The sequence below is a fragment of the Littorina saxatilis genome, unplaced genomic scaffold, assembly GCF_037325665.1.
Source record: "Littorina saxatilis isolate snail1 unplaced genomic scaffold, US_GU_Lsax_2.0 scaffold_383, whole genome shotgun sequence".
NCBI lineage: Eukaryota > Metazoa > Mollusca > Gastropoda > Littorinimorpha > Littorinidae > Littorina > Littorina saxatilis.
Genome location: NW_027127255.1, coordinates 48,783 through 72,768, shown reverse-complemented (window position 1 = coordinate 72,768; position 23,986 = coordinate 48,783). Strand labels below are relative to the sequence as shown.

Below are 23,986 nucleotides of genomic sequence, written 5' to 3'. Positions count from 1 at the left end.
AGTACATTTTCATTGTTATCTTGTTCTAAATTGTTCTTCTCACCTACTGTCTCTTGTACCTAATAATGGATAATTAGACCGGCACGATGGCCTAGTGGTAAGGCGTCCGCACCGTGATCGGGAGGTCGTGGGTTCGAACCCCGGCCGGGTCATACCTAAGACTTTAAAATTGGCAATCTAGTGGCTGCTCCGCCTGGCGTCTGGCATTATGGGGTTAGTGCTAGGACTGGTTGGTCCGGTGTCAGAATAATGTGACCGGGTGAGACATGAAGCCTGTGCTGCGACTTCTGTCTTGTGTGTGGCGCACGTTAAATGTCAAAGCAGCACCGCCCTGATATGGCCCTTAGTGGTCGGCTGGGCGTTAAACAAACAAACAAAAAAATGGATAATTTATTTCAAGAGAGTGATGGCTTATGTCTGACTGACTGTTTTGTCAAGTGCGTGAGTGGGAAGGCAAGAATCCCACATGAAAAGTGGAATTAGTGTAACAAGCACAACATAACTATGGTGAAAAATTATTATTGCCTTTATGGCCATGTATAAAACAAACGTTTTACATTCAAGTAAAGTCATACAAATTCGAGTCTCAGAGGAAGTATCGTGAATGGAGAAGTGTCCTATATTTTTGTGAGTCTGAAAATCCTTAAATGAATTAATGAATCATCTGAAGTTTGTGTGCAAAATTGAGATGATTGTGTGGCCATAAATGTTAAGTTATGTAAGATTGGTATTATGAATCTGAAGCTAGAACAACATCTACTCTCCTCCTTGCCCCATCCAGACACATGATCTAAAATTATGTGCGTTCTCTTGTGCCAGGAAACACCAACGACAGCATTTCCACCATCAAAGACTATGAGGACCAGTTCTTCAGGAATTCACGTCTTTTCAAGTAAGTCAGCACTTTGAGAATTATCAGAATATCCAAACAATATAGTTTCTAGATTGACACGGGAATGCATTTATAAGTCCATGCATTGTGCAAAGGTAGATAATCTTACTGTTCTTTTTTTTCATTTTCATTATTATATAAATAGTCCCATTGCTGGGAGATTCGGGTCTCTTCCTCACAGTGGAAAGCCAGCAGCAAAAAAGGGGCGCTACCCAGGTGTGTGTTTAGGTGTAATCAGCCATCAGGCAGAATGACCCGGATCTTTTACGTGCCACAGAGGTGACACATGGGTGGGACGTGGATACTGCACATAAAGTTGACCTGTGTTCATCACGGCCCGGATTCAAACCGTGATGATCACAAGTCTTAGTGCTCTACCAACTGAGCTTCTAGGCCCCCGTGTTTGTGGCGTAGGTCCTATAACTATTCTTCATGCTTTGACTGAAAGCCTTATCTCCCCTGAAATCGACAAATGCTGCCTGAATGGCGGGGTAAAAACGGTCATACATGTAAAAACCCACTCGTGCAAAAAAATGAGTGAACGTGTGAGTTTCAGGCCATGAGCGAAGAAGAAGAGAAGAAGAAAGCCTTATCGTCATGTTTGAACCTGACCATGTTTTTACAAGTCATCTGTGGTGTTTGAACTTGACCGTGTTACAAGTCATCAGTGGTGTTTGCAGGGACGGAGTGTTGAAGCCAAGCCAGATGACGACGCAAAACCTGAGCATGGCAGTGTCAGGGACATTCTGGAAAATGGTGCGAGAGTCTGTTGAGCAGCAGGCGGACGCCTTCAAAGGTTGGTTTCTTCCCAGTTTGATTTGAAGAGGTTTTCTCTGTGATACTGTCAGGTGCCTTATGGGGATCAGGGTAAGGTTGAGGGACCATAGTGATTGCGCATAGCCATCTTTTTCTGGTTTTGTGTTGGTGTGTCTGTTTGTGTTTGCTCTCTGTCTCTGTCTGTCTGTCTGTCTGTCTGTCTCTCTCTCTCTCTCTCTCTCTCTCTCTCTCTCTCTCTCTCTCTCTCTCTTTGTCTCTCTCTCTCTCCTCTCTCTCTCTCTCTCTCTCTCTCTCTCTCTCTCTAAAGAAGTGATCGACTGACAATAGGAAGTGATGTATTCCGTGATATCATTTCAAAAGAAAATTACTCTGCTGTGAGACTGAAATATTGTTTAAGATTGAATGAAAACAGACTGATGGCCGAAACGGCTTGCAAACAGTACAGTGGAACACGACCTCCAAAAATCTGAGAAAATCAGGTCTTAAAAATATGGAGTCTTAAAACGGGGGTAAATTTACAGAGGATATGAATAGGAAATCCAACAAAATCACGTCTTAAAGGTGGTCGTCTACATTTTTGCTTTTTTTCAATAATCTTATGGTTAGATTTAGCTAAAAAGTTATGTATCGATTGGACATTGGATTTCCCTTCTTTGAGTCATGTGACGTCAGAGGCCTACAAAACTTTATGTATCGATTGGAGATTGGATTTCCCTTCTTTGAGTCATGTGACGTCAGAGGCCGACAAAACTTTATAATTTGGCTTTTCAGGTTGACCGAAACTTCAAAGGAACTCAAAAAAAAAAACGTCATGTGTTTGATTGCATGTGTGTGTGCTGTTCAATGTCAAAACAACAACAAAGTGAGTACATGACGTGTGTTTTGTAGTTCCTTTGAAGTTTCGGTCAACCTGAAACGCCCAAATATGAAGCTTATGTGTTTGATTGCATACATGTGGATTGCATGCATGTGTGTGTGTGCTCGTTCAATCGTCAAAACAACAACAAAGTCATAAGTACCTGAAAGGAATTCGATCGATACATAAATGTTATTTGCGTGTTTGACCAAAATATGACATTTTACACAGATCTCGACAGTCATTGTTCACCTCGACCGCTAGCGCGGTCTCGGAGAACAATGACTGTCTCGATCTGTGTAAAATGTCATATTTTGGTCAAACACGCAAATAACGTATAATGTCAGATGATGAATGGACCATGGGGAAAAAGGTTATAGAAAAAAAAAATGTAATAAAAGATTTTATATTTGGGTAGCGTGACTCACGCTTCCAATATTTTGTTTTCTGTTTGCTCAGAACATGGGCTTTGCCTAAAAATACTGACCAATCAAATTCATGTCACTATGCTTATAGCCACGCCCAAACAAGTGCAGCAACAGTTTGACACTAGAACGCTGTCCACGCTTTTTTTAAACGCACGAAATGCACGGGATTTGAGAGGAGTTTTGCGCTTGGCATTTTCCAAATAAAGATATCCTACTATGAGTACTACGCTGGAATACTACAATGAATTTTCAAACGGCTACACTGGCTTCATCTTTCCTGATCGAAAGGGGGTGTATTGTTGATAATTGTAGATAATAGACTGCATTTTAATGATCAAATGGAGATGTCGGTATAAAAATGTAGACAAGGACCTTTAAAAGGGAGGAAGTCTTAAATTGGGGGGTCTTAAAAGGGGGGTTCAACTGTACTGAAATGTATATGTGTACTTTGTACTTGCTTTCAGCCACAAGATTCAACCTTGAAACAGAATGGAAAAACACTTTCCCACACATACGAGAACTTGACAGGGTAAGCAGTGCTGTCTTGTAGTTTTCTTGTAAAGCTGACTTGGTTACTTTACATCTTCCTGGCAATTTATCACTGAACCGTGCAGTACAGGGCAGCACCTCCAAACTACTGGATATTTGATGTTTGAGTTTTGACAGAGAAATGTTGTGTTGTGAGAGGTGAGCGTTTTGAGCAGGTAGGTTGAATTATCTGGAAGAAGGGGGGGGGGGGGGGGGGGGGTGTTACAGAATACAATTGAGCCAAGTGACATTAAAAAACATTTAAAGCACAAGGAATTTCGCGTAGTGTTGGTAAAATCACGCACACACACACACCCACACACACACTGACACACACACACACACGCCCACACATACACTGACATACACACCAACACACAGTTTATGCTGTGCTGAACTTCTTCTTCTTTTGCATTCATTGGGTAAAACTTCCATGTACATACACTTGAGTTTTTTATCAGCAGACTTCTATGTGCATGACCCTTTTCTAACGGGCCATTTAGGCAGCCATACTTCTTTTTAGGCAGGGCTGAGTCAGTGATGTGTGAATCATTCTGTATGGGTCTGCACACTTGCTTTTTTGCAGGAAGAACTTTTCGAGAAGGCAAGAGGAGAGATTCTGGATGAAATCATCAACTTGAGTCAAGTCACCCCCAAGCAGTGGTCAGTACACGCTTGTGCAATCACACAGACAGAAAGACGGCACATTGGATATTTTCTCCCATCAGAAGTAGCGTATTCGTCCACAAATGTTCTTTCATGTGTTAAGCCTGTCCTTAACTGGGCAAAGTCGACTTCATGAAGCTGGCCGCTTGGAGCTTGAGCACTTAGTTTTCGGTAAAAAGACTTCACAAAGACTTCGAGAAGTCGACTTCGGGCTTAATTAAGGACCGCCTTAAACAAGACCAGTCTTTCAATTTGGTATCTTTGCTCAGTAACTTCCCCGCGGGTTAGGGGGAAGAATTTACCCGATGCTCTGCAGCATGTCGTAAGAGGCGACTAATGGATTCTGTTTCTCCTTTTACCCTTGTTAAGTGTTTCTTGTATAGAATATAGTCAATGTTTGTAAAGATTTTAGTCAAGCAGTATGTAAGAAATGTTAAGTCCTTTGTACTGGAAACTTGCATTCTCCCAGTAAGGTAATAATAGTAATATATTGTACTATGTTGCAAGCCCCTGGAGCAATTTTTTGATTAGTGCTTTTGTGAACAAGAAACAATTAACAAGTGGCTCTATCCCATCCCACCCCTTTCCCCGTCGCGATATAACCTTGAACGGTTAAAAACGACGTTAAACACCAAATAAAGATAAAGAAAGATCTTTGCTCAGTAAAAATGGAATGATGAGAGCTGTGTCACATCACCAACCTGGAAATATTTGTCTTGGAATAGCCTGACATGTACAACCGTTGTACTTGATTACATTGGGATAATTGCTAACCGCTGTGCTCCAAGGGAAGGAACATTTAAGACTTGTTTGGTCGAATTAAAAATGGAAAATGAAATTTCATTTCAAGATAGCCTGGTTTTGTACATGAGAAAGGGTGAATTCATGGTCAAGAATGGTGGTTTTGTACATGAGAAAGGGTGAATTCATGGTCAAGAATGGTGGTTTTGTACATGAGAAAGGGTGAATTCATGGTCAACAATGGCAAGCTAACTTGAAAGCAAATGTGTTTTGGAGCTGATCGTTTTTATCCATTTAGTTCAATTCAAAGTTGAGTGTAGTCTTCAGGTGAGAACACAACTAACAAGAGGCGAAGCCTTCAAGGCTCACGTAAGAAATCGACAAACAGTAACACAAACTCAATCACTCCGTCACACACACACACACACACACACACACACACACAGTAAGCATAGGTGAAACTGTGCAAGAAAGCGAGACCCTGGATCTCACGCACGCACGCACAGACAGACAAAGTTTATCATCGCATAGGCTACACTTCGTGAGCGAAAAACTGTCATTGTGCACACAAGGGATAGCAAGGTCAGAGGAACAAGTAAATCACAATCCCTATGTTGTTGCAGGTGCAATATCTTTGCCATGGCAATACGTTATGTTTTCAGTGCTAAGAAACTAGTCTTCTCCCTTCTTTCAGGGAAGAAGCGTTCAACAAGAAACTGTGGGAAAGAAGCGCAACCCACGTCATTGAAAACATCTACCTGCCGGCAGCCCAGGCACAGAATTCTGGGTAAGTTGAAAGCAAGGATTATGAAATGTGTGAGCGAGGCCATCTGCCAAATTATCCCAGTGACATCTGCTTATTTGTTGCCTGCTGAAGACCCAAATTAACTGGCGGAGTCAACTTGGCAAAGTCTTCACGAAGCTGGCAGCACAAAACTTTGGCACTGAATTTTTGGTAAAAAGGTCTTCGCAAAGTCTTTACAAGGTCGACCTCAAGCTCAATTCAGTTCAAAGTGCTCAGGCATATTTTGGTTTCATAACGATAGTAAACACGTAGGCCCGAAGGCCAATAGCGTTCGTGAATCTGTGTTTCAATTCAACTGTAACTACATGGACTAAGGGCTTGTCATATGAATCCTATCTAAAACAAGAATTCGAGGAAAAAAACGCGTGTCCTGTTAAAAATCAAACACTATTTCTGTCTGCTAACCATACTGCTTTATTTATTTATTTAAAAAAATGTATATTTACAGGACATTCAACACGACTGTGGACATCAAACTGAAACAGTGGGCAGATGTGCAACTCCCCAAGAAGTGTGTTGAGGTCAGTATCTGCCAGTGAATGTTCAGAACTGATCAGAGAATTTAGCCTTTCTTAATGTGCAAAATTACATCCTGGTTTTGGTGTGTGTGATATTTATAGAGTGCGGCGTGTGTGATATTTATAGAGTGCGGTGTGTGTGATATTTATAGAGTGCGGTGTGTGTGATGTTTATAGAGTGCGGTGTGTGTGATATTTATAGAGTGCTGTGTGTGTGCATATGCATGCATGCGTGTGTAGGTGCGTGTGTGTGGGTGCGCGTGTGTGTGATTCCTTACATGTAAGCATCTGTGTGGAAGAAAACATGATCCTAAATTTTTTAGTATAATAAATTTCAAACAGTACAGATGCCATTTGAAGGAAAGAGAAGTATAAACTACCATACCAACTGTATGGCGGTAATGTTTCAGGTTGGCTGGGACACGCTCCACGAGGAGTTTACCAAGCTTCTGCTAAAGAACAAGAAGCAGAAGAGCGAAGAGGACGCCATTTTCGACAAGCTGAAGATGAGCGTGATCGAGACGTGCAAGACCAAGCACCAGTGGGAGAGCAAGGCCGAGGACAGCTTGGTACGTAGCCACTGTTTGCCATTTACATCCCGTGGTAGTGGCTCCCCTTTCCAAGTGGAAGTTTTGGAGTTCTTCTCTTCTTCTTCTCCTTCGTTCATGGGCTGAAACACCAACGTTCATTCATGTTTTTGCACGAGTGGGTTTTTACGTGTATGACCGTTCTTACCCCGCCATTCAGGCAGCCATACGCCGCTTTCAGGGGGGTTTGGAATTCATATCCTGATGGTACTTCGTAGCAGGTAAAAGTCAGATTTTTCTGTCCTTCCTTGTCAAAATATGTGGATACTTGGGCTGAGGAGCCCGAAGCCAAGTGGGTGAAACCCAAACGGGTGTGAACAAACCGCAGGGTCTGATTCGTTGAAATAATAACAAATCTCAGTTTCAACCAATTCAACACCGCGGCTTCCTCCGAAAACGGCGTATGGCTGCCTAAATGGCGGGGTAAAAAACGGTCATACACGTAAAATTCCACTCGTGCAAAAAACACGAGTGTAAGTGGGAGTTTCAGCCCACAACGCAGAAGAAGAAGAAGAAGAAGAAGAAACACCGCGGCTGTCATTTCCTTTGTACTATGATGTGACCTGGAGAAGACATTATCATTTGTCTCGCTGTCTGGTCTAACAGTATAGACATGTGATCGACAAGAAGAAGAACAATTAAGTCGCGTAAGGCGAAATTACTACATTTAGTCAAGCTGTGGAACTCACAGAATGAAACTGAACGCACTGCATTTTTTCACAATGACCGTAGCCCGCCGCTAGTGCAAAAGGTAGTGAAAGTGACGAGCCTGTTTAGTGCGGTAGCGGTTGCGCTGTGCTGCATAGCACGTTTTACTGTACCTCTCTTCGTTTTAACTTTCTGAGTGTGTTTTTAATCCAAACATATATCTATGTTTTTGGAATCAGGAACCGACAAGGAATAAGAAGAAATTGTTTTTAAAACGATTTCGAAAATTTAATTTTAATCATTATTTTTATATTTTTAATTTTCAGAGCTTGTTTTTAATCCGAATATAACATATTTATATGTTTTTGGAATCAGAACATGATGAAGAATAAAATAAAGGTAATTTTGGATCGTTTTATAAAAAAATAATTTTAATTACAATTTTCAGATTTTTAATGACCAAAGTCATTAATTAATTTTTAAGGCGAGACCGGGCAGGCAAAATGAGTTATTTTTGGTCTCATATACCTTTTTGGGGTTGTTGCATTTTTCACACCTTTGAACATCCTGGAATGCATTCAATAATCTGCTTTTGTCATTTTAGACATGTATTCATGTAAATAAAACCATTTTCAAACCGATGTTTTGTTGTTTTTGTCTGTGTTTTATCAAAAAAATCGAAAAAATGGTCTACTTTGGATACTCCGTGCTGGTAAATGTGCGCACATGACATGACCCTTCGCTGTTCAAACTGTGTGGAAATTTCCGTTCTTCAAGATGACGTCATCACCGTTGGGGAATTTCCGTTGACATAGGCACAAAGAGAGAGAATCCGTTCCAACCGAAACCCCGGAATTAATATATGCAAATATATGTAGGTCAAAGGCATTTGGCGCAAGCGCAGTAGACAACTTATCAGTCCCCCGGTGTCAACAAATCCATGACTTTTTCACCGATTCAGCAGCATTTTTCAAAGTTTTGAGCTGCGGAGAACAACCCTAACATTGGAAATGTTCGGCATAGTGGCAAGAAATATCAGAGAAAGATGAACCAGCAGCAGCGAACAGTAGAACGAAGTACAACACTCCGAAATGAACCAACATGATCGAATTGAAGCAGACGACATTCTAAGATTCTTGACTCGACGAGGTGGGTTTTGCTTCTTTCTCTTTTCGATCTTGTTTGTTTGACAACGTGATTTATTGCACATTGTTATGTTGTTGTTGTTGTAAGAATGTGTTAGGGTTTGCATGTAAATGATAAACAGTTTGTGTCTGAAGTATTTTGCGGGTTTCTTGATCCAATTTACTGACCATGCCGCCGCCGCAACCCCCCCCCCCCCCCCCCCCCCCCCCCTCCCTCCCTCGATCATCTCTGTGATATCGTCTTCACAACCCCTATTTTATTGTTCTTCGCTGGCCAGTCCTTGAGAGCTTACTATGGTGTAACATGTCATCATTATTCTTTGTCTGTGGTCAAACTGAGAAGCAGCATCTGAGCGATGTACGACTGACACAGTTTCTGTTTCTGGTCATTGACCGTAGGAAAATAAGTACCCTACTAGAGAGCGTTCTCTAATTCTAAAGGATTGGTTTACACCAGCATGGCTGACCAACCTATCATTGACAGCAATATTGTTGTCAAATCTTTTCCATTAACTAAGGAATAAAAAAATAGATCCAATTTACTTCACCAAAGAAAAAAAAGAGTTAAACTAAAGGACTGGGGATGCAACTCATGAATCAAAAGCATAAAGATCACCTGCAAACAGTGCTAGGTTTAGGAAATCTGAAAATGTATACACACACACAGAACACACACACAAAACAGACAACAGACAAGAAACAAGCAAATACATAGCAAGTGTGATGAAATGAATTAATTTTAAAAGAAAAATATGAAAAGAAAGGAAGAAAGAAAGAAAATAATTCAGCTAGTTTCAGTATTAGTTCCTGAGTGTATCATTGTATGTGATTGTGTGGTTACTCAAATCCCATTGTAAACTTGACATGTACATTTTGTGATAGGGGCTGGTATGTATATATACAGCATGACTTCCCTTCTTTGTCTCTGTTAATCTAGGGAGAAAATATCCAGCGATATTTCTCCGTAGGCCTAAAGTTCGGCCATGACCTAGGCAAAATAACTTGCGCAGCCGCAGAAACAAGAAAATGGAAATCTTATGAAGCCGTCATCAACACGAACACAATGATTGCAGAAGCAAACTCTGTACCTACACGACCGAGACACAAGACTGATTATTTCACAGCTGCAAAGGGTAAGCTTACTCACGTCAGGTCTTCACTGAAAAGCTAGGAACAGGCGGAAAATTCCAAACAAAAGTAAATGACGTCAAAGTCTCTTTCGCTTTGCGTGTAACTTTGTCATGACGTCTTTTTGTGACGACAGTCTACGCGACAATTTGTTCGCTTCCGGTGTCATTTTAGTCATTTGAAAAGCAACTCAAAAGAAGGAGCTAAGCCTCTGTCTTGAAACAGCTGAAACACTCTTTTGGATTGCTGTTTCAATGTTAACCAAAAAGTTAAAGAAAAAAACAAGGTTCAGTTGCGAACTGACAGCGGATTGAGCATTTATTCCTGTTGATGAAGGTATGATTGAAGCTTTATTCTCTCCGTCAACCAACAAGACTAGATTTGTAGCAGACGAAAAACAAAGTGTGCGTTTTTCCTGTCTTGTGAAGGCGATTATGTCGTTATAAGTTATCTGTACGTTGTAATGACATTTCAAAACAAAATTTAGCTTTGATGCGTCACGGGATAATAAGCTTATACGTTTTTATCCATGGAATTGTTTTTTTTCGTCTCGGCAGGGTGAATGAATTCATTATGTCTTTTCCGGAACTGGACAAAACTGGCCTTGCCAAGACTGAAACAAAATATAGTTCTACAACTTCTAGGCTTGGGTTGATTGCCCATGGTGAATTTCCAATGATTTGTTGCCACATCCCGTGACAAATTCTCTTTACTTTGGTCATGCCATATATACGTTACAGTTCCGTCCATGCATGGTATCGCGTGATATTTTGTCTCGACGGGGTGAAAGAATATAATGACGTCACTCTCGGCAGAGCCTCGAGTGACGTCATCATATTCATTGACCCAGTCTCGACAAAATATCAGGCGATACCATGGATGGACGGAGCTGTAACTTATACATATGGGATAACCTTCTGTGAGGTTTAGTGTGTGACAGGGTGAGAATACTTTGATTTCTTTTGCTTTTTCGTGGCTGCTTTTATTTTCAATTATTTATCATTATATATATTAAAACATACACTTTTTTGTCATTAAGTTGTGTGTGTTTGGGTATTAATAAGTAGTGCAAATCCACATGTAATGAGTATGAGTCACTGTTAAATTAATGAATGTCTTTTGTGTGTGTGTGTGTGTGTGTGTTCGTCAACCGACATATGTGGGTACGAGCCGCTGAGGTGGTTGTAAGAAAACCCGCCTGGTTCAGTGGTTGGGGGCTGATTGGGATTTCTGATTTACCGGCCTAGCCAAAAAGTTGAGGTACACCCCATGTAACATGGTCATTTGCAAAATAAAGTACAAGCACTTGTTGACGTTTATATTGAGTCTTAAAATTTGCAGCTTATTACAAACAAAAACCATGGACAGTTGTATCAAATATTAAATCAGTGTTTGTGTATTTATTAGGTTGGAGCAAGGGGAGAACCGGTCCTCCTGTGGTGGCAGCGAGGAGAAAGATTGACCTGATGGAAAAGTTTGCTAAACCGGAACTACCCTCTTCCACAGCAGAAACATCAGCTTTGCCATCTTCTGACCAACCATAAGAAGATACAGATACTTTGCCATCTTCTGACCCATCACAAGCAGATATGGATACTGGTACTGTGCAACGTCACTCCGCTGACATGTGTTGGGCTTTTGTCAACATTGATCAGCTCAATCTATTGCTGAAAGGTCTATATCCTGTACTGAATGCTTGTCTGATAGCAGTCTGATTATGAAAGAAGGTGATGCATCAGCCCAAGGATTTGCACAGGCCCTGCATCTGGAGTGCATATGAGTGTCCATTCAAGTCTGCAGTTGTTTACTCTTCTTCCGGTGTTTGCAACGCTTCGGGTGGTAAAGTTGCATTTAAAATAATCCGCGTATGACCATGTTGGTACATGGAAAGGGACATTCAGCTTTACAGAAATTTGCTGCAGTGTTAGGATTGAGCACAGAAATACTGTAATTAAAATGTTGCAACTTTTGAAGGGCTTGATAGCTTTGTTCCTTTTGTGTATATAAATTATGTAATGCTGTTGATGATTTGTGAAGCATCATTTCTATGCAATGGAATAAGAAATCAGTGCATCCGTTGGGTTTTTATGAGTCTGACAGTTTGGTTCTGATCAATATTTTCATATCAGCACAAACACAGATAATTGACTTTTTTAATGTTTTCATATGATTTTTTTTTAAATTAAAAAAATCTGATAATTTGATTATCAAATCATTTCCCCATCATAGTTAAAGTGTTATTCTGGTTAAAAAAAAACCACCCCATTAATTCAAGCTCTACTGTGGTACTAGTTTACCGGGGTACTAGTGAGACTCTTTTACATGCTGTTTTCTCTACATGTAATTTGAGACAAAATGTGGTAATTAAAATGTTGTAACTTTTGAATGGCTAGATGGATTTGTTCCAATTTTGTATATGTTGTTTATGATTTGTGAAGCACCATTTCTGTGCATGGAATAAGAATACAGTGGATTCCTTGTGTTTTTATGAGTCCGACAGTTTCGTTTTGATTCATATCTGCACTAACATAGATGAGTTTTCAAATGATTTTTTAAAAAAAGTCCGGATAATTTGATCGTCAAATCATTTCCCCATCATAGTAAAGTGGTCATTCTGATAAAAACATATGAATTCAGGGTGCACTGTGCTACTTGTTTTTGTATGTACTGGTTCAAATCTTTAAAATGCTGTTTTCTCTGAATGTAATTTTCAGACAAAACGCTACAATTAAAATGTTGCAACTTTTGAAAGGCTTGATGGATTTGTTCAGTTTTTGTATATGTTGTTTATGAGTTGTACAGCATCAGTTCTGTGCATGGAATAAGAGTTCAGTGCATTGGTTGGGTTTTTATGAGTCTGACAGTTAGGATCTCATGTATTTTTCTTATCAGAACTGAACCGGTAACTGAAAATGCTAAATTAAAATAATATATTGCTTAGAAATGCTTTTCGATGCACAGAATTATTAAACACACACATATTGCTGCAAAGAAGAAAAATTGGATCAAAACATGCACTGGTTCACAAACTGCAACATTTTAAAAAAAGCACATTTTATAACGTTTTTTTCACATTTTGGTGAATAAAACCCCCCAAAATTGCTTTTCACTCAAAATTTAAAATGGTTTCCCTTAATTAGGTTATTCTGCTTGCAAAAATCAAACAAGCAGCAAGCTGTTTCCAAAATAAAAAAAAAAAGTGCTTGCCTACCCTGTCTCCCCTTAAGCCTACATGCTGAAATGCAATACCGAAGTCCGGCCTTCGTAGAAGATTGCTTGGCCAAAATTTCAATCAATTTGATTGAAAAATGCACCAATGAGAAAATGTATTTATAGTTGCAGAGGGTGGTTTGATGTATAGCTGTATATGCGTTATACTGTGCCTGGCATTGCCTTGTTCTAAATTGAAATCTTTATTCATATTGCAGCGGGTGATACAGCTGAACATTCTGGAAGACCGGTCTGTGTCGGACAAAGCACAGTGGGACTCAGCCATCAAATTCATGGAAGAGATACTCAGGGAACGACTCAAACAGAGTAAGTTCCTCAAGCAGATAGAAGCAAAATAGAAACACAAGTCAGTGGGGTGCCACTGTATTTATTTTTTCATTATTATTTTTTTGCTGCTGTCCCAACACCTGTTCCTTGTCTCGGTGTGCTCTCACACCGCCCCATCCCAGTATCCACTGCTCCATCCACATCTCTCTCACACCGCCCCGTCCCAGTATCCACTGCTCCATCCACATCTCTCTCACACCGCCCGTCTCAGTATCCACTGCTCCATCCACATCTCTCTCACACCACCCCGTCCCAGTATCCACTGCTCCATCCACATCTCTCTCACACCACCCGTCCCAGTATCCACTGCTCCATCCACATCTCTCTCACACCGCCCGTCTCAGTATCCACTGCTCCATCCACATCTCTCTCACACCGCCCCGTCCCAGTATCCACTGCTCCTTCCACATCTCTCTCACACCGCCCGTCTCAGTATCCACTGCTCCATCCACATCTCTCTCACACCACCCCGTCCCAGTATCTACTGCTCCATCCACATCTCTCTCACACCGCCCGTCTCAGTATCCACTGCTCCATCCACATCTCTCTCACACCGCCCCGTCCCAGTATCCACTGCTCCATCCACATCTCTCTCACACCGCCCCGTCCCAGTATCCACTGCTCCATCCACATCTCTCTCACACCGCCCCGTCCCAGTATCCACTGCTCCATCCACATCTCTCTCACACCACCCCGTCCCAGTATCCACTGCTCCATCCACATCTCTCTCACACCGCCCGTCTCAGTATCCACTGCTCCATCCACATCTCTCTCACACCGCCCCGTCCCAGTATCCACTGCTCCTTCCACATCTCTCTCACACCGCCCGTCTCAGTATCCACTGCTCCATCCACATCTCTCTCACATCACCCCGTCCCAGTATCCACTGCTCCATCCACATCTCTCTCACACCGCCCGTCTCAGTATCCACTGCTCCATCCACATCTCTCTCACACCGCCCCGTCCCAGTATCCACTGCTCCATCCACATTTCTCTCACACCGCCCGTCTCAGTATCCACTGCTCCATCCACATCTCTCTCACACTGCCCCGTCCCTTTAGTCACTGCTCCATCCACACCGCCCCGTCCCAGTAGTCACTGCTCCATCCACACCACCCCGTCCCAGTAGTCACTGCTCCATCCACATCTCTCTCACACCGCCCGTCTCAGTATCCACTGCTCCATCCACATCTCTCTCACACCGCCCCGTCCCAGTATCCACTGCTCCATCCACACCTCTCTTACACCGCCCCGTCCCAGTATCCACTGCTCCATCCACATCTCTCTCACACCGCCCCGTCCCAGTATCCACTGCTCCATCCACATCTCTCTCACACTGCCCCGTCCCAGTAGTCACTGCTCCATCCACACCGCCCCGTCCCAGTATCCACTGCTCCATCCACATCTCTCTCACACCGCCCCGTCCCAGTATTCACTGCTCCATCCACATCTGAATTTTCATTCCACTGCCAGACTTGCCACTTGGACTTGGGTGGCCGAGTGGTAACGCACTTGCGCTCAGAAGCGAGAGGTTGCGAGTTCGACCCTGGGTCACGGCGTTAGCAATTTTCTCCTCCCTTTCCTAACCTAGGTGGTGGGTTCAAGTGCTAGTCTTTCGGATGAGACGAAAAACCGAGGTCCCTTCGTGTACACTACATTGGGGTGTGCACGTTAAAGATCCCACGATTGACAAAAGGGTCTTTCCTGGCAAAATTGGTTAGGCATAGATAAAAAATGTCCACCAAAATACCCGTGTGACTTGGAATAATAGGCCGTGAAAAGTAGGATATGCGCCGTAATGGCTGCGATCTGCTGGTCGATGTGAATGCGTGATGTATTGTGTAAAAAAATTCCATCTCACACAGCATAAATAGATCCCTGCGCCTTGAGTCCGAGTCTGGAGATACGTGCGCGATATAAGACTTCATATAACAGACTTACCGATTTTACAGACGCTCCAGGGAGGAATGTCGGTGCCACTGTCTTTAAAAACCTGTACAACCCCCCAATGTAAGGCTTTCTCCATTTTACAGACGCTCCAGGGAGGAATGTCGGTGCCACTGTCTTTAAAAACCTGTACAACCCCCCAATGTAAGGCTTTCTCCATTTTACAGACGCTCCAGGGAGGAATGTCGGTGCCACTGTCTTTAAAAACCTCACATTTTCTGTTCATAACCCTTGTAAATTTACCTCCATTTTAAGACCCCCTCCTTTTTAAGACATGAGTTTTCTCACATTTTTGGAGGTCTTAAAAGGGGGGTTCCACAGTACATGCAAGATCCGAATGTTAATTAGCCTGTTTGTGGTTATCCAGCGGAGGAACAACTGCAGGAGATGACAGGGCCGGGGATGTGGGACCAGTGGGCTCGCTGGAAGTACAGCACAGACGATCACCGCGACCGCTACGCCGTCAAACAGGAGTTAGAAACAATGCTCGTCTCTTCCCCTGTAAGTTTGGATTGTATATTTCAAGTTGCTGTTTTGGTGCAAGATTTCAATACCAAAAGGCCTAAAATCCAGTTTCCAGTTCCCCGACCAACCCTCAAACAGGAGTTGGAGAAAATGCTCCTTTCTTCCCCTGTAAGTTGGTCTGGTAGATTTCAAGTTGCTGTTTTGTGCAAGATTTCAATATTTGACCAAAAGGCCTATAACACAAACTCAAGAGTTTCCAGTGCCCCGACCAACCCTATGTTTTTCTCTCTACCCTAGAAAAAAATTGTCCCCCTTCAAAATAAAAATTTATTAAAAATGTCAGGAAAGATAGTCTTCTTCGACATATATGGGGCACAGTTCGCATTTAAAATGTGTTTGTCTTCCTGGTGTTTTCTTTCTCTGTGTTTTTGTGTCTGTTTTTACCGTTTGATGGTGTCATCTGAATGATGCCCGCTTACAGACCAGTGAGTAGTATTGATATTTTGGTGTGTTTTCACTTTCCCAAGCAACACAAGTTGCACCTTGGAGCTGATGAGTTGACAGCAGCAAGGAAAAACCTGCAGAACAAGGGCTATGATGTGGATGAAGATTACGTGAGTTGCACATATAAACTGATGTTCTAGCCGTGATTGAGTGGCATTAAGTTGTCTTACAGGAGAAGGTGGTTTGTGCCTTGCTCGGTATAGTGTTCCTTTAATTTTGCAAAATTCAGCAAAAGTCAAATTTTGTAAAATAAAATTAGTTTGTAAGTAAATTATAAAAAATATTAAAAAAATGATTAATGTCAAGAGATGGAACAGCTCTTGCTTGATTCCAGCACTGTTCCTAGCCACTGACTGTGTTTGTGTCAGTGTCAGTGTTTGTGTGGGTGTCGGTGTTTGTGTGAGTGTCAGTGTTTGTGTGATTGTCAGTGTTTTTGTCAGTGTTTGTGTTAGTGTCAGTGTCAGTGTCAGTGTTTGTGTTAGTGTCAGTGTTTGTGTGGGTGTTTGTGTGAGTGTCATTGTTTGTGTCAGTGTTTGTGTCAGTGTTTGTGTCAGTGTTTTTGTGTCAGTGTTTGTGTCAGTGTCAGCGTTTTTGACTCACATGCGAAGCAAAAGTGAGTCTATGTACTCACCCGAGTCGTCCGTCCGTCCGTCCGTCCGTCCGGACGTCCGGACGTCCGTCCGTCCGTCCGTCCGTAAAACTTTAACGTTGGATATTTCTTGGACACTATTCAGTCTATCAGTACCAAATTTGGCAAGATGGTGTATGATGACAAGGCGCCAAAAAACATACATAGCATCTTGACCTTGCTTCAAGGTCAAGGTCGCAGGGGCCATAAATGTTGTCTAAAAAACAGCTATTTTTCACATTTTTCACATTTTCTCTGAAGTTTTTGAGATTGAATACGTCACCTATATATGATATATAGGGCAAAGTAAGCCCCATCTTTTGATACCAGTTTGGTTTACCTTGCTTCAAGGTCAAGGTCACAGGAGCTCTTCAAAGTTGGATTGTATACATATTTTGAAGTGACCTTGACCCTGAACTATGGAAGATAACTGTTTCAAACTTAAAAATTATGTGGGGCACATGTTATGCTTTCATCATGAGACACATTTGGTCACATATGATCAAGGTCAAGGTCACTTTGACCCTTATGAAATGTGACCAAAATAAGGTAGTGAACCACTAAAAGTGACCATATCTCATGGTAGAAAGAGCCAATAAGCACCATTGTACTTCCTATGTCTTGAATTAACAGCTTTGTGTTGCATGACCTTGGATGACCTTGACCTTGGGTCAAGGTCACATGTATTTTGGTAGGAAAAATGTGTAAAGCAGTTCTTAGTGTATGATGTCATTGCTAGGTTTAGGTCAAGCATGTGAGTCGTATGGGCTTTGCCCTTCTTGTTGTGTGTGAGTGTCAGTGTTTGTTGTAGTATCAGTGTTTGTGAGAGTGTCAGCGTTTATGGGCGTGAGTGTCAATGTTTGTGAGAATGTCAGTGTTTTTTGTCAGTGCATGTGTGAGCGTTTGTGTGAGTGTTTGTTTTTGTGTGTGTGTTTGTGTGAGTGTCAGTATTTGTGTGAGTGTCAGCGTGTGAGTGTGAGTTGTTTGTGGGAGTATCAGTGTTTGTGTGTGTTAGTGTCAGTGTTTGTGTGAGTGTCAGCGTTTGTGAGTGTCAGTGTTTGTGTGAATGTCAGTGTTTGTGTGAGTGCTTGTGTTTGTGTGAGTGTTTGTGTGAGTGTTTGAGTGAGTGTCAGTGTTTGTGTGAGTATCAGTGTTTGTGTCAGTGTTTGTGTGAGTGTCAGTGTTTGTGTTAGTGTTTGTGTCAGTGTTTGTGTCAGTGTTTGTGTCAGTGTCATGCGTGTATTCATTTCTGTTCGAATAATGTATTAATGAGGTATTGAGAACTTTATCACTTTTGGTCATTGTGCCCTTTTTCCTGCAGATTCGTGAAACGTGGTACTACGTCTTTCGCCAAAACTTCTTCAAGCGTGCCTTGCAGCAGGCTCAGCAGTGCAAGAAAGGGTTCTACTACTACCAGAGAGGATTTCAGGACACAGGGGTAAGCGGACAATTGTTATCACGGGGCATCAAATAGTTCAGGCGGTCACTTCATTACACTTGACAGAAATGGGCCGGGATGGACACGGGTCATTTTTTATATGCAGGCTCAGAGTTGATTTCGATGTCCCATCTCGGTGTCACCACTGTGGCATATAAAGACCTCAGTGCGAGAGGTGCAGATAGGGGGGCCCGGGTAGCTCAGGTGGTAGAGCACTGGACTTGTGATCGAAAGGTCGCTGGTTCGAATACGGGCCGGGACGGACACAGGTCAACTTTATGTGCAGACCCAGAGACGGTATCCATCTCCCACCCCCGTGTCACCACAGTGGCACGTAAAAAAACCTCGGTCATTCTGCCATAAGTGCAGATGGCTGATACCACCTAAACACGCATACACTTGTGTATCTCATCTCTTCTTCTTCTACATCGTTCATGGGTTTATACTCCCACGTTCACTCATGTTTTTAGCACGACTGGAATTTTACGTGTATGGCCGTTTTTACCCCGCCATTCAGGCAGCCATACGCCGATTTCGGGGGAGGCATGCTGGGTATTTTTGTGTTTCTATAACCCACCGAACTCTGACATGGATTACAGGATCTTTTCCGTGCGCACTTGGTCTCGTGCTTGCGTGTACACACGAAGGGGGTTAAGTCACAAGCAGGTCTGCACATAAGTTGACCTGGGAGATCGGAAAAATCTCCACTCTTAACCCACCAGGCGGCAGCGACCGGAATTCGAACTCACGACCTCCCGATTAGGAGGCCGACGTCTTACAACCACGCCACTGCGCCCGTCTAAAGTCGGGTTAAAACCCGGGATAATGCCCCTAATGGCTTTGCCGTGAGGGCGTAAAACTTGAATTTCTTTCGAGGTGCAGATGGCTGATTACACGTACACACGCACACACCTGGGTAGCGACTCTTGTTGCTGCTAATTTTTCACTTGGAGGCAGCAAAGCACATTTCCCAGAATGGTATAATAAAGTAATAAAAATTGATTGATATAGACGTGTTGCCGTGTGTTTCTCTGTGTAGCTGGACTGCCATGACGTGGTGTTGTTCTGGAGACTTCAGCGCATGCTCAACGTCACCAGTAACGCTCTGCGCCAACAAGTCGTCAACAACGAAGGTGAATGCTGTGTATTGTGTGTTGCTGGGGTGCAATAGCATAGAGCTTAAGACAGCACCTGGAGCGCATCATTATCTCGCACACACACACAAACCACAAATAAAATGGACCACACAATAAATTAAAAATGTGTCTGGTGCTTAAGTAACATCCTCGTATGACCATGTTCCAGCTTGATGACTTTAGCGCATCATCAGTACACAAACAAAATATATATATATATCACCATGTTTCAGCATGGCGACTGGAGCGCATCATCAGGACACACACACACACACAAACAAAATCTAATAAAATAATGAATCGTACTTTTTTTTATTGGGTTGAGTGACATATGATATCTGTGACCATGTTTCAGCGCGGCGACTGGATCGCATCATCAAAGAGGTCCTGGAAGACATGGGGGACGACAAGTATCAGCTGAAGAAAGTCCTGACTGGGCGACGGGTGGAGCTGGCAGAAGAACTCAGTGAGTTTTACAAGTCACTCAGTATATGATATCTTACTAGTGAGGCAATAATACGATTAAGCCCCATGTGAGGTTCACAGTCCCACTGAGTGAATCTTCAAGAGGTTTAATTCCGGACTATGCCACAAGTGACTCAGTGATTTCAGTGTTTGCTTCTGCTTGATATTGTTTGTTTTCACTGTCAATTTTTAGTCTCTTTCCTTGTTCTGGTTGCAATCAAAAACAATTTTATAGTGACAGTGTCTGTCTGAACATTAATGTATCTCTGTGCCTATTCCGACCTCCATCAGAGTGACTTCCTTGCCTATTTCATGTTTGTGCACTTTTGTGCAACCAATGTTGAAAATGATCTTTCTGACCAGTTCTTTCTTGTGTTGCAGAAAAAGTGCGTCAGATTCAGGAAAAGCTGGAGGAGTTCATCCAAGCTCTCAACAAAGAGAAGTGATGCGACCCCCCCACCCCCCCCCCCCCTTGCCTTCACATGGCCTGATGCAATAGTTCACCCCCATGCCCCCCCTCCCTCATCACTTCCTTCTGGATAGGCTTTTCTGTGATTGAGATAGCGCTAGCTGTGTACGTAAGATGAGGGAAGTGCCTATGTTCGCCTGGGTTGCCGCTTTTGTAGATGAATCAGTGCAGGTTAGGTTTTGCTTGCAGCATGGAAGAGTTCTCCCAGCAGGCGTAACCAAACTTTCACAATGACCTCAAAGTAAGGGTAGTGAGTATGTTCACTTCAGCTGCCACCTGTGTCGAAGGATCAGGGCAGGTGGGGCATAGCCTCAGCTCGCAGGTAACTGAAAGTGAAGGCAGTAGATATGTTCATTCAGTTTCCGCCAAAGATCAGGGCAATTATGTTTCAGCATACGGCACCTAACCTCGGAGGGAACAGAAAGTGAGGACTATCAATGTGTTCAGTTAAGCTGTCGCTTTTGTAGGAGTTAGGTTTGACTGGATACACCGAGGGAGTTTCTGTCGTAGCGAGATACTGTAAACTCACTGTTGACTTAAAACTGATGGCTGTGCGTACGTTCAGTTTGGTTGCACCAAGCTTTTGTGGGAAGATGAGGACAAGTTATGCTTGCAACACCGAGTGAGTTTGTGCCACTAGTAGATTGGTTGGTTGCTTGATTGTATCAGTTGAAGCAGGCCAGATAGTGAATAGTAATGACCTGCTCCTGTCCAGTACAGCAGTGTTGCTTTAGTCGGAGAATCAGGCCAGATAGTGAATAGTAATGACCTGCTCCTGTCCAGTACAGCAGTGTTGCTTTAGTCGGAGAATCAGGCCAGATAGTGAATAGTAATGACCTGCTCCTGTCCAGTACAGCAGTGTTGCTTTAGTCGGAGAATCAGGACAGGTTGGGTTTTTGCTTGTGACGCTGAGTGAATTTCTGCCAGTAGGAGTAGATTGTTTGTTTGCTGAATTATATCACTTGGTGCTCTGTTTGTTGAATTTTATTACCAATTCAGTGCCCCATATGGCTTTTTGACCAATCAGGACGGATTCTAGATGACCCTCTAAATGTTATAACGTTCAGGCAGGGACCCTTTTTGTTTATCAAGCTAAAAATTAACAAGACAAAGTAAAAATTTAAATCAACAATATTAGCGTGATTTATTCTAAAGAATGACACTTCAAATGCTGTCAGATATCACTCTCTTTATCTAAAAAATACCGAAAAGCGAGTTTTGTCGGTGGGTGCTTCACGGAACAGCTAGGCTGACCCAGGTCATGAGAATTCTTTGACTGACAGGCATAATCAGGTAGAAGCGCTCAAGTTCCCATTGCGGCTGTTCTGTCTAATTCGCGGGGCTGCTTCGAAATTTCTTTTGGTCGAATTAAACGGTAATAAAACCGTTATTTCTAATATGCTGACTGTTAGCAAATGATAACAGACATGTCTCACAAACGATATCAGCATTCGCCTAAAAGGCTCATGCTTGATATCTTTTTTCTCGGCATATTAGAAATAACTCATAATATCACTTCGTGCAGGCCACAGAATAGGGTGTATTACTGACGGTCCTGTCTAGAACATGTATAGCAATATTTTGTCCCTAGTTTTTGTCAAGGAAGACTGAGAATAATGGAGTTGAAGAAGTGCCGGTCAATGGGAGTGAGGTAGTGTAAGTGTACGAATAAAATGAAAAGTGAACGCAACATAAACTAATAACTGCCTTCTTCTTCAGCGTTCGATGATGGTTACACAACCATTTTTATCGGTGATGCGTAGACACTCGGTTCTCACCTCACCCTGAAGATCAATGTCTGCCGTCTTCGGTAGGCCTTCGTGAGTGTGATTTTGGACTTTTCCTTGTCCTAGACGCGTTTCCTGACACAGTTAACGACCCTGATCTGGCCAGGGTTTGACTTCCCAGTGTCCTTCTCCTTGGAAAGCTGCCGATCAGGGCTGACGAGTCTTTCCAGCCTGGCTAGTAACTGCCACATTGTTTGGTCAAATCTATAGGTAGAAAATGAAACGTGGTGATTGACAGCCATGACCGAGACAATTTACACTAAATCATTGATGAGCTTCCCTTTTGAAAAGACAAATGAAGCGTGTCTCATATCTACATAATGAAAGAGCTTGTTTCTTTCACTGGGCTTGTGCTACTGCTAGTGATTGATACAAGACATTGACTGAATTTTGTGTGCAACTTTAAAATGTAATGTGGGGCACACACGTTGTACAAATGTTGTGAGATGGCGGAAACATACATTGAGTAGGGTAAATTCATAGAACAGCAGACGTTTATTTTAGTTTTCAGGTGTGAGCCATAATCACATTTCTCAGCTGTATTTATTTGACTGACAGATTTTTTGTTTTTTTGTTTTTTTGCTCCTTGAATCATTCTTGATGCCAGCATTCCTGGAAGATATTATTCTTTGTTCAGTTATTTGCGAAGGTTCAGGTTCAGTGACGTGTACTCCTTTAGAAAAGGAGTTAATTTGATGCCATCTTTTTGATAATCAAGAGTATATATGACTTTGGTCTTTGATGTGACAGTAGAGTTTAGGCCAGGATCAGTATAACAGCATGGCAGATTCAGCGTAACGTTGGTGAATTATTTTCATGGGTTAAGATGGGCTAGCCCTGTTATAGGCCTGGATGATTCTTCACAAATTCACTTCTTCACCTGATGGACTTGAGTTCAATGAACATTTGTTTCAAATTGGAATCCGTCTCAGATACATGGCCTAAATCCTGTGAACGTAGCTTCTTTTCACAGTGACTTATTTTGATGGGTGGGGAAATAGCTCAGTCGGTAGCGGCGCTGGCTTCAAAACCAGTTGACGCTATCGGCGTGGGTTCGATCCCCACGTTCGGCGAGGGATTTATTTCCCAGAGTCAACATAGTGCAGACTTTCCTCGGTGGCCAAACTACCCCATGTGCACGCATGCGCACGATAAAGAACCCAAGTTCACAGCGAAAGTCTCAGGGCTTGGAAACATCAATACACGCATGCAGGAAAGAAACAAATGGGTAGCGCTGTATATTGTATGGCAGCTCGCTTTCCCCATGGAGAAAGCAGCCCGAATTTCTATGAGGGTAACCTCACAGGACTATATGAATCTTATCCTTATCCTAGAGTTTCTGAATGTTAGAAAGACCAAGAAGGCTTTACAGCGGTGCAAGAAGTGTACAGTAGATAGTTTTGATAGGTGTATTTTGGCGTGTTTGTGTTTTACTGCAGTTTTGATTAGTGATGTATAAATGACTTTACTTATTGGACCTACGTACAACATTATGACTTGGACTTAGGTATTTACTATTATGTCTTGTATTGGACCTACGTACAACATTGTGACTTGGACTTAGGTATTTACTATTATGTCTTGTATTTGAGGTTGCATGATAGTGTTTATGATGAAATACACACTTTCAGAATTGACAATGAATTTGTCTTTCATTGAAATCAATAATTTTGAGTAATTATCATGTCATGTAAGATTTTTGGATTCTTGCTTGCAAGGTATTTGTATGTACATGGGTATGACTCTGTTTGTCATTGATTTCAGAGTTAATGAGGATACTTGTGAAAAAAGTACTGTATTTATTCAGTTCATAATACCTGCTTTGTTAAGAAAGCATAAGTGTTGGCAAACTGAACCACAGGTAAAATGG

The 23,986-nt window shown here is 42.4% G+C and overlaps 1 protein-coding gene across 5 annotated transcripts in view; it reads left to right on the top strand.

The window, feature by feature from the left end:
• Nucleotides 1-23,756, top strand: part of LOC138955715 (dynamin-like GTPase OPA1, mitochondrial) — a 44,792-nt gene extending 21,036 nt beyond the window's left edge. For 3 of the 5 annotated variants that reach the window (XM_070327267.1, XM_070327266.1, XM_070327264.1), the window contains 14 exons: nt 820-892; nt 1,561-1,688; nt 3,418-3,482; nt 4,068-4,144; nt 5,583-5,675; nt 6,142-6,214; nt 6,622-6,780; nt 13,148-13,256; nt 15,592-15,725; nt 16,217-16,303; nt 18,143-18,259; nt 19,299-19,392; nt 19,751-19,861; nt 20,242-23,756. In XM_070327267.1, coding sequence (XP_070183368.1) covers nt 820-892; nt 1,561-1,688; nt 3,418-3,482; nt 4,068-4,144; nt 5,583-5,675; nt 6,142-6,214; nt 6,622-6,780; nt 13,148-13,256; nt 15,592-15,725; nt 16,217-16,303; nt 18,143-18,259; nt 19,299-19,392; nt 19,751-19,861; nt 20,242-20,306 — 1,385 coding nt within the window. In that variant the 3' untranslated portion in view covers nt 20,307-23,756. The remainder of the gene's footprint in view (nt 1-819; nt 893-1,560; nt 1,689-3,417; nt 3,483-4,067; nt 4,145-5,582; nt 5,676-6,141; nt 6,215-6,621; nt 6,781-13,147; nt 13,257-15,591; nt 15,726-16,216; nt 16,304-18,142; nt 18,260-19,298; nt 19,393-19,750; nt 19,862-20,241) is intronic. The other 2 variants (XR_011452336.1, XM_070327265.1) reach the window with 2 other exon arrangements.
• Nucleotides 23,757-23,986: the final 230 nt, after the last annotated feature.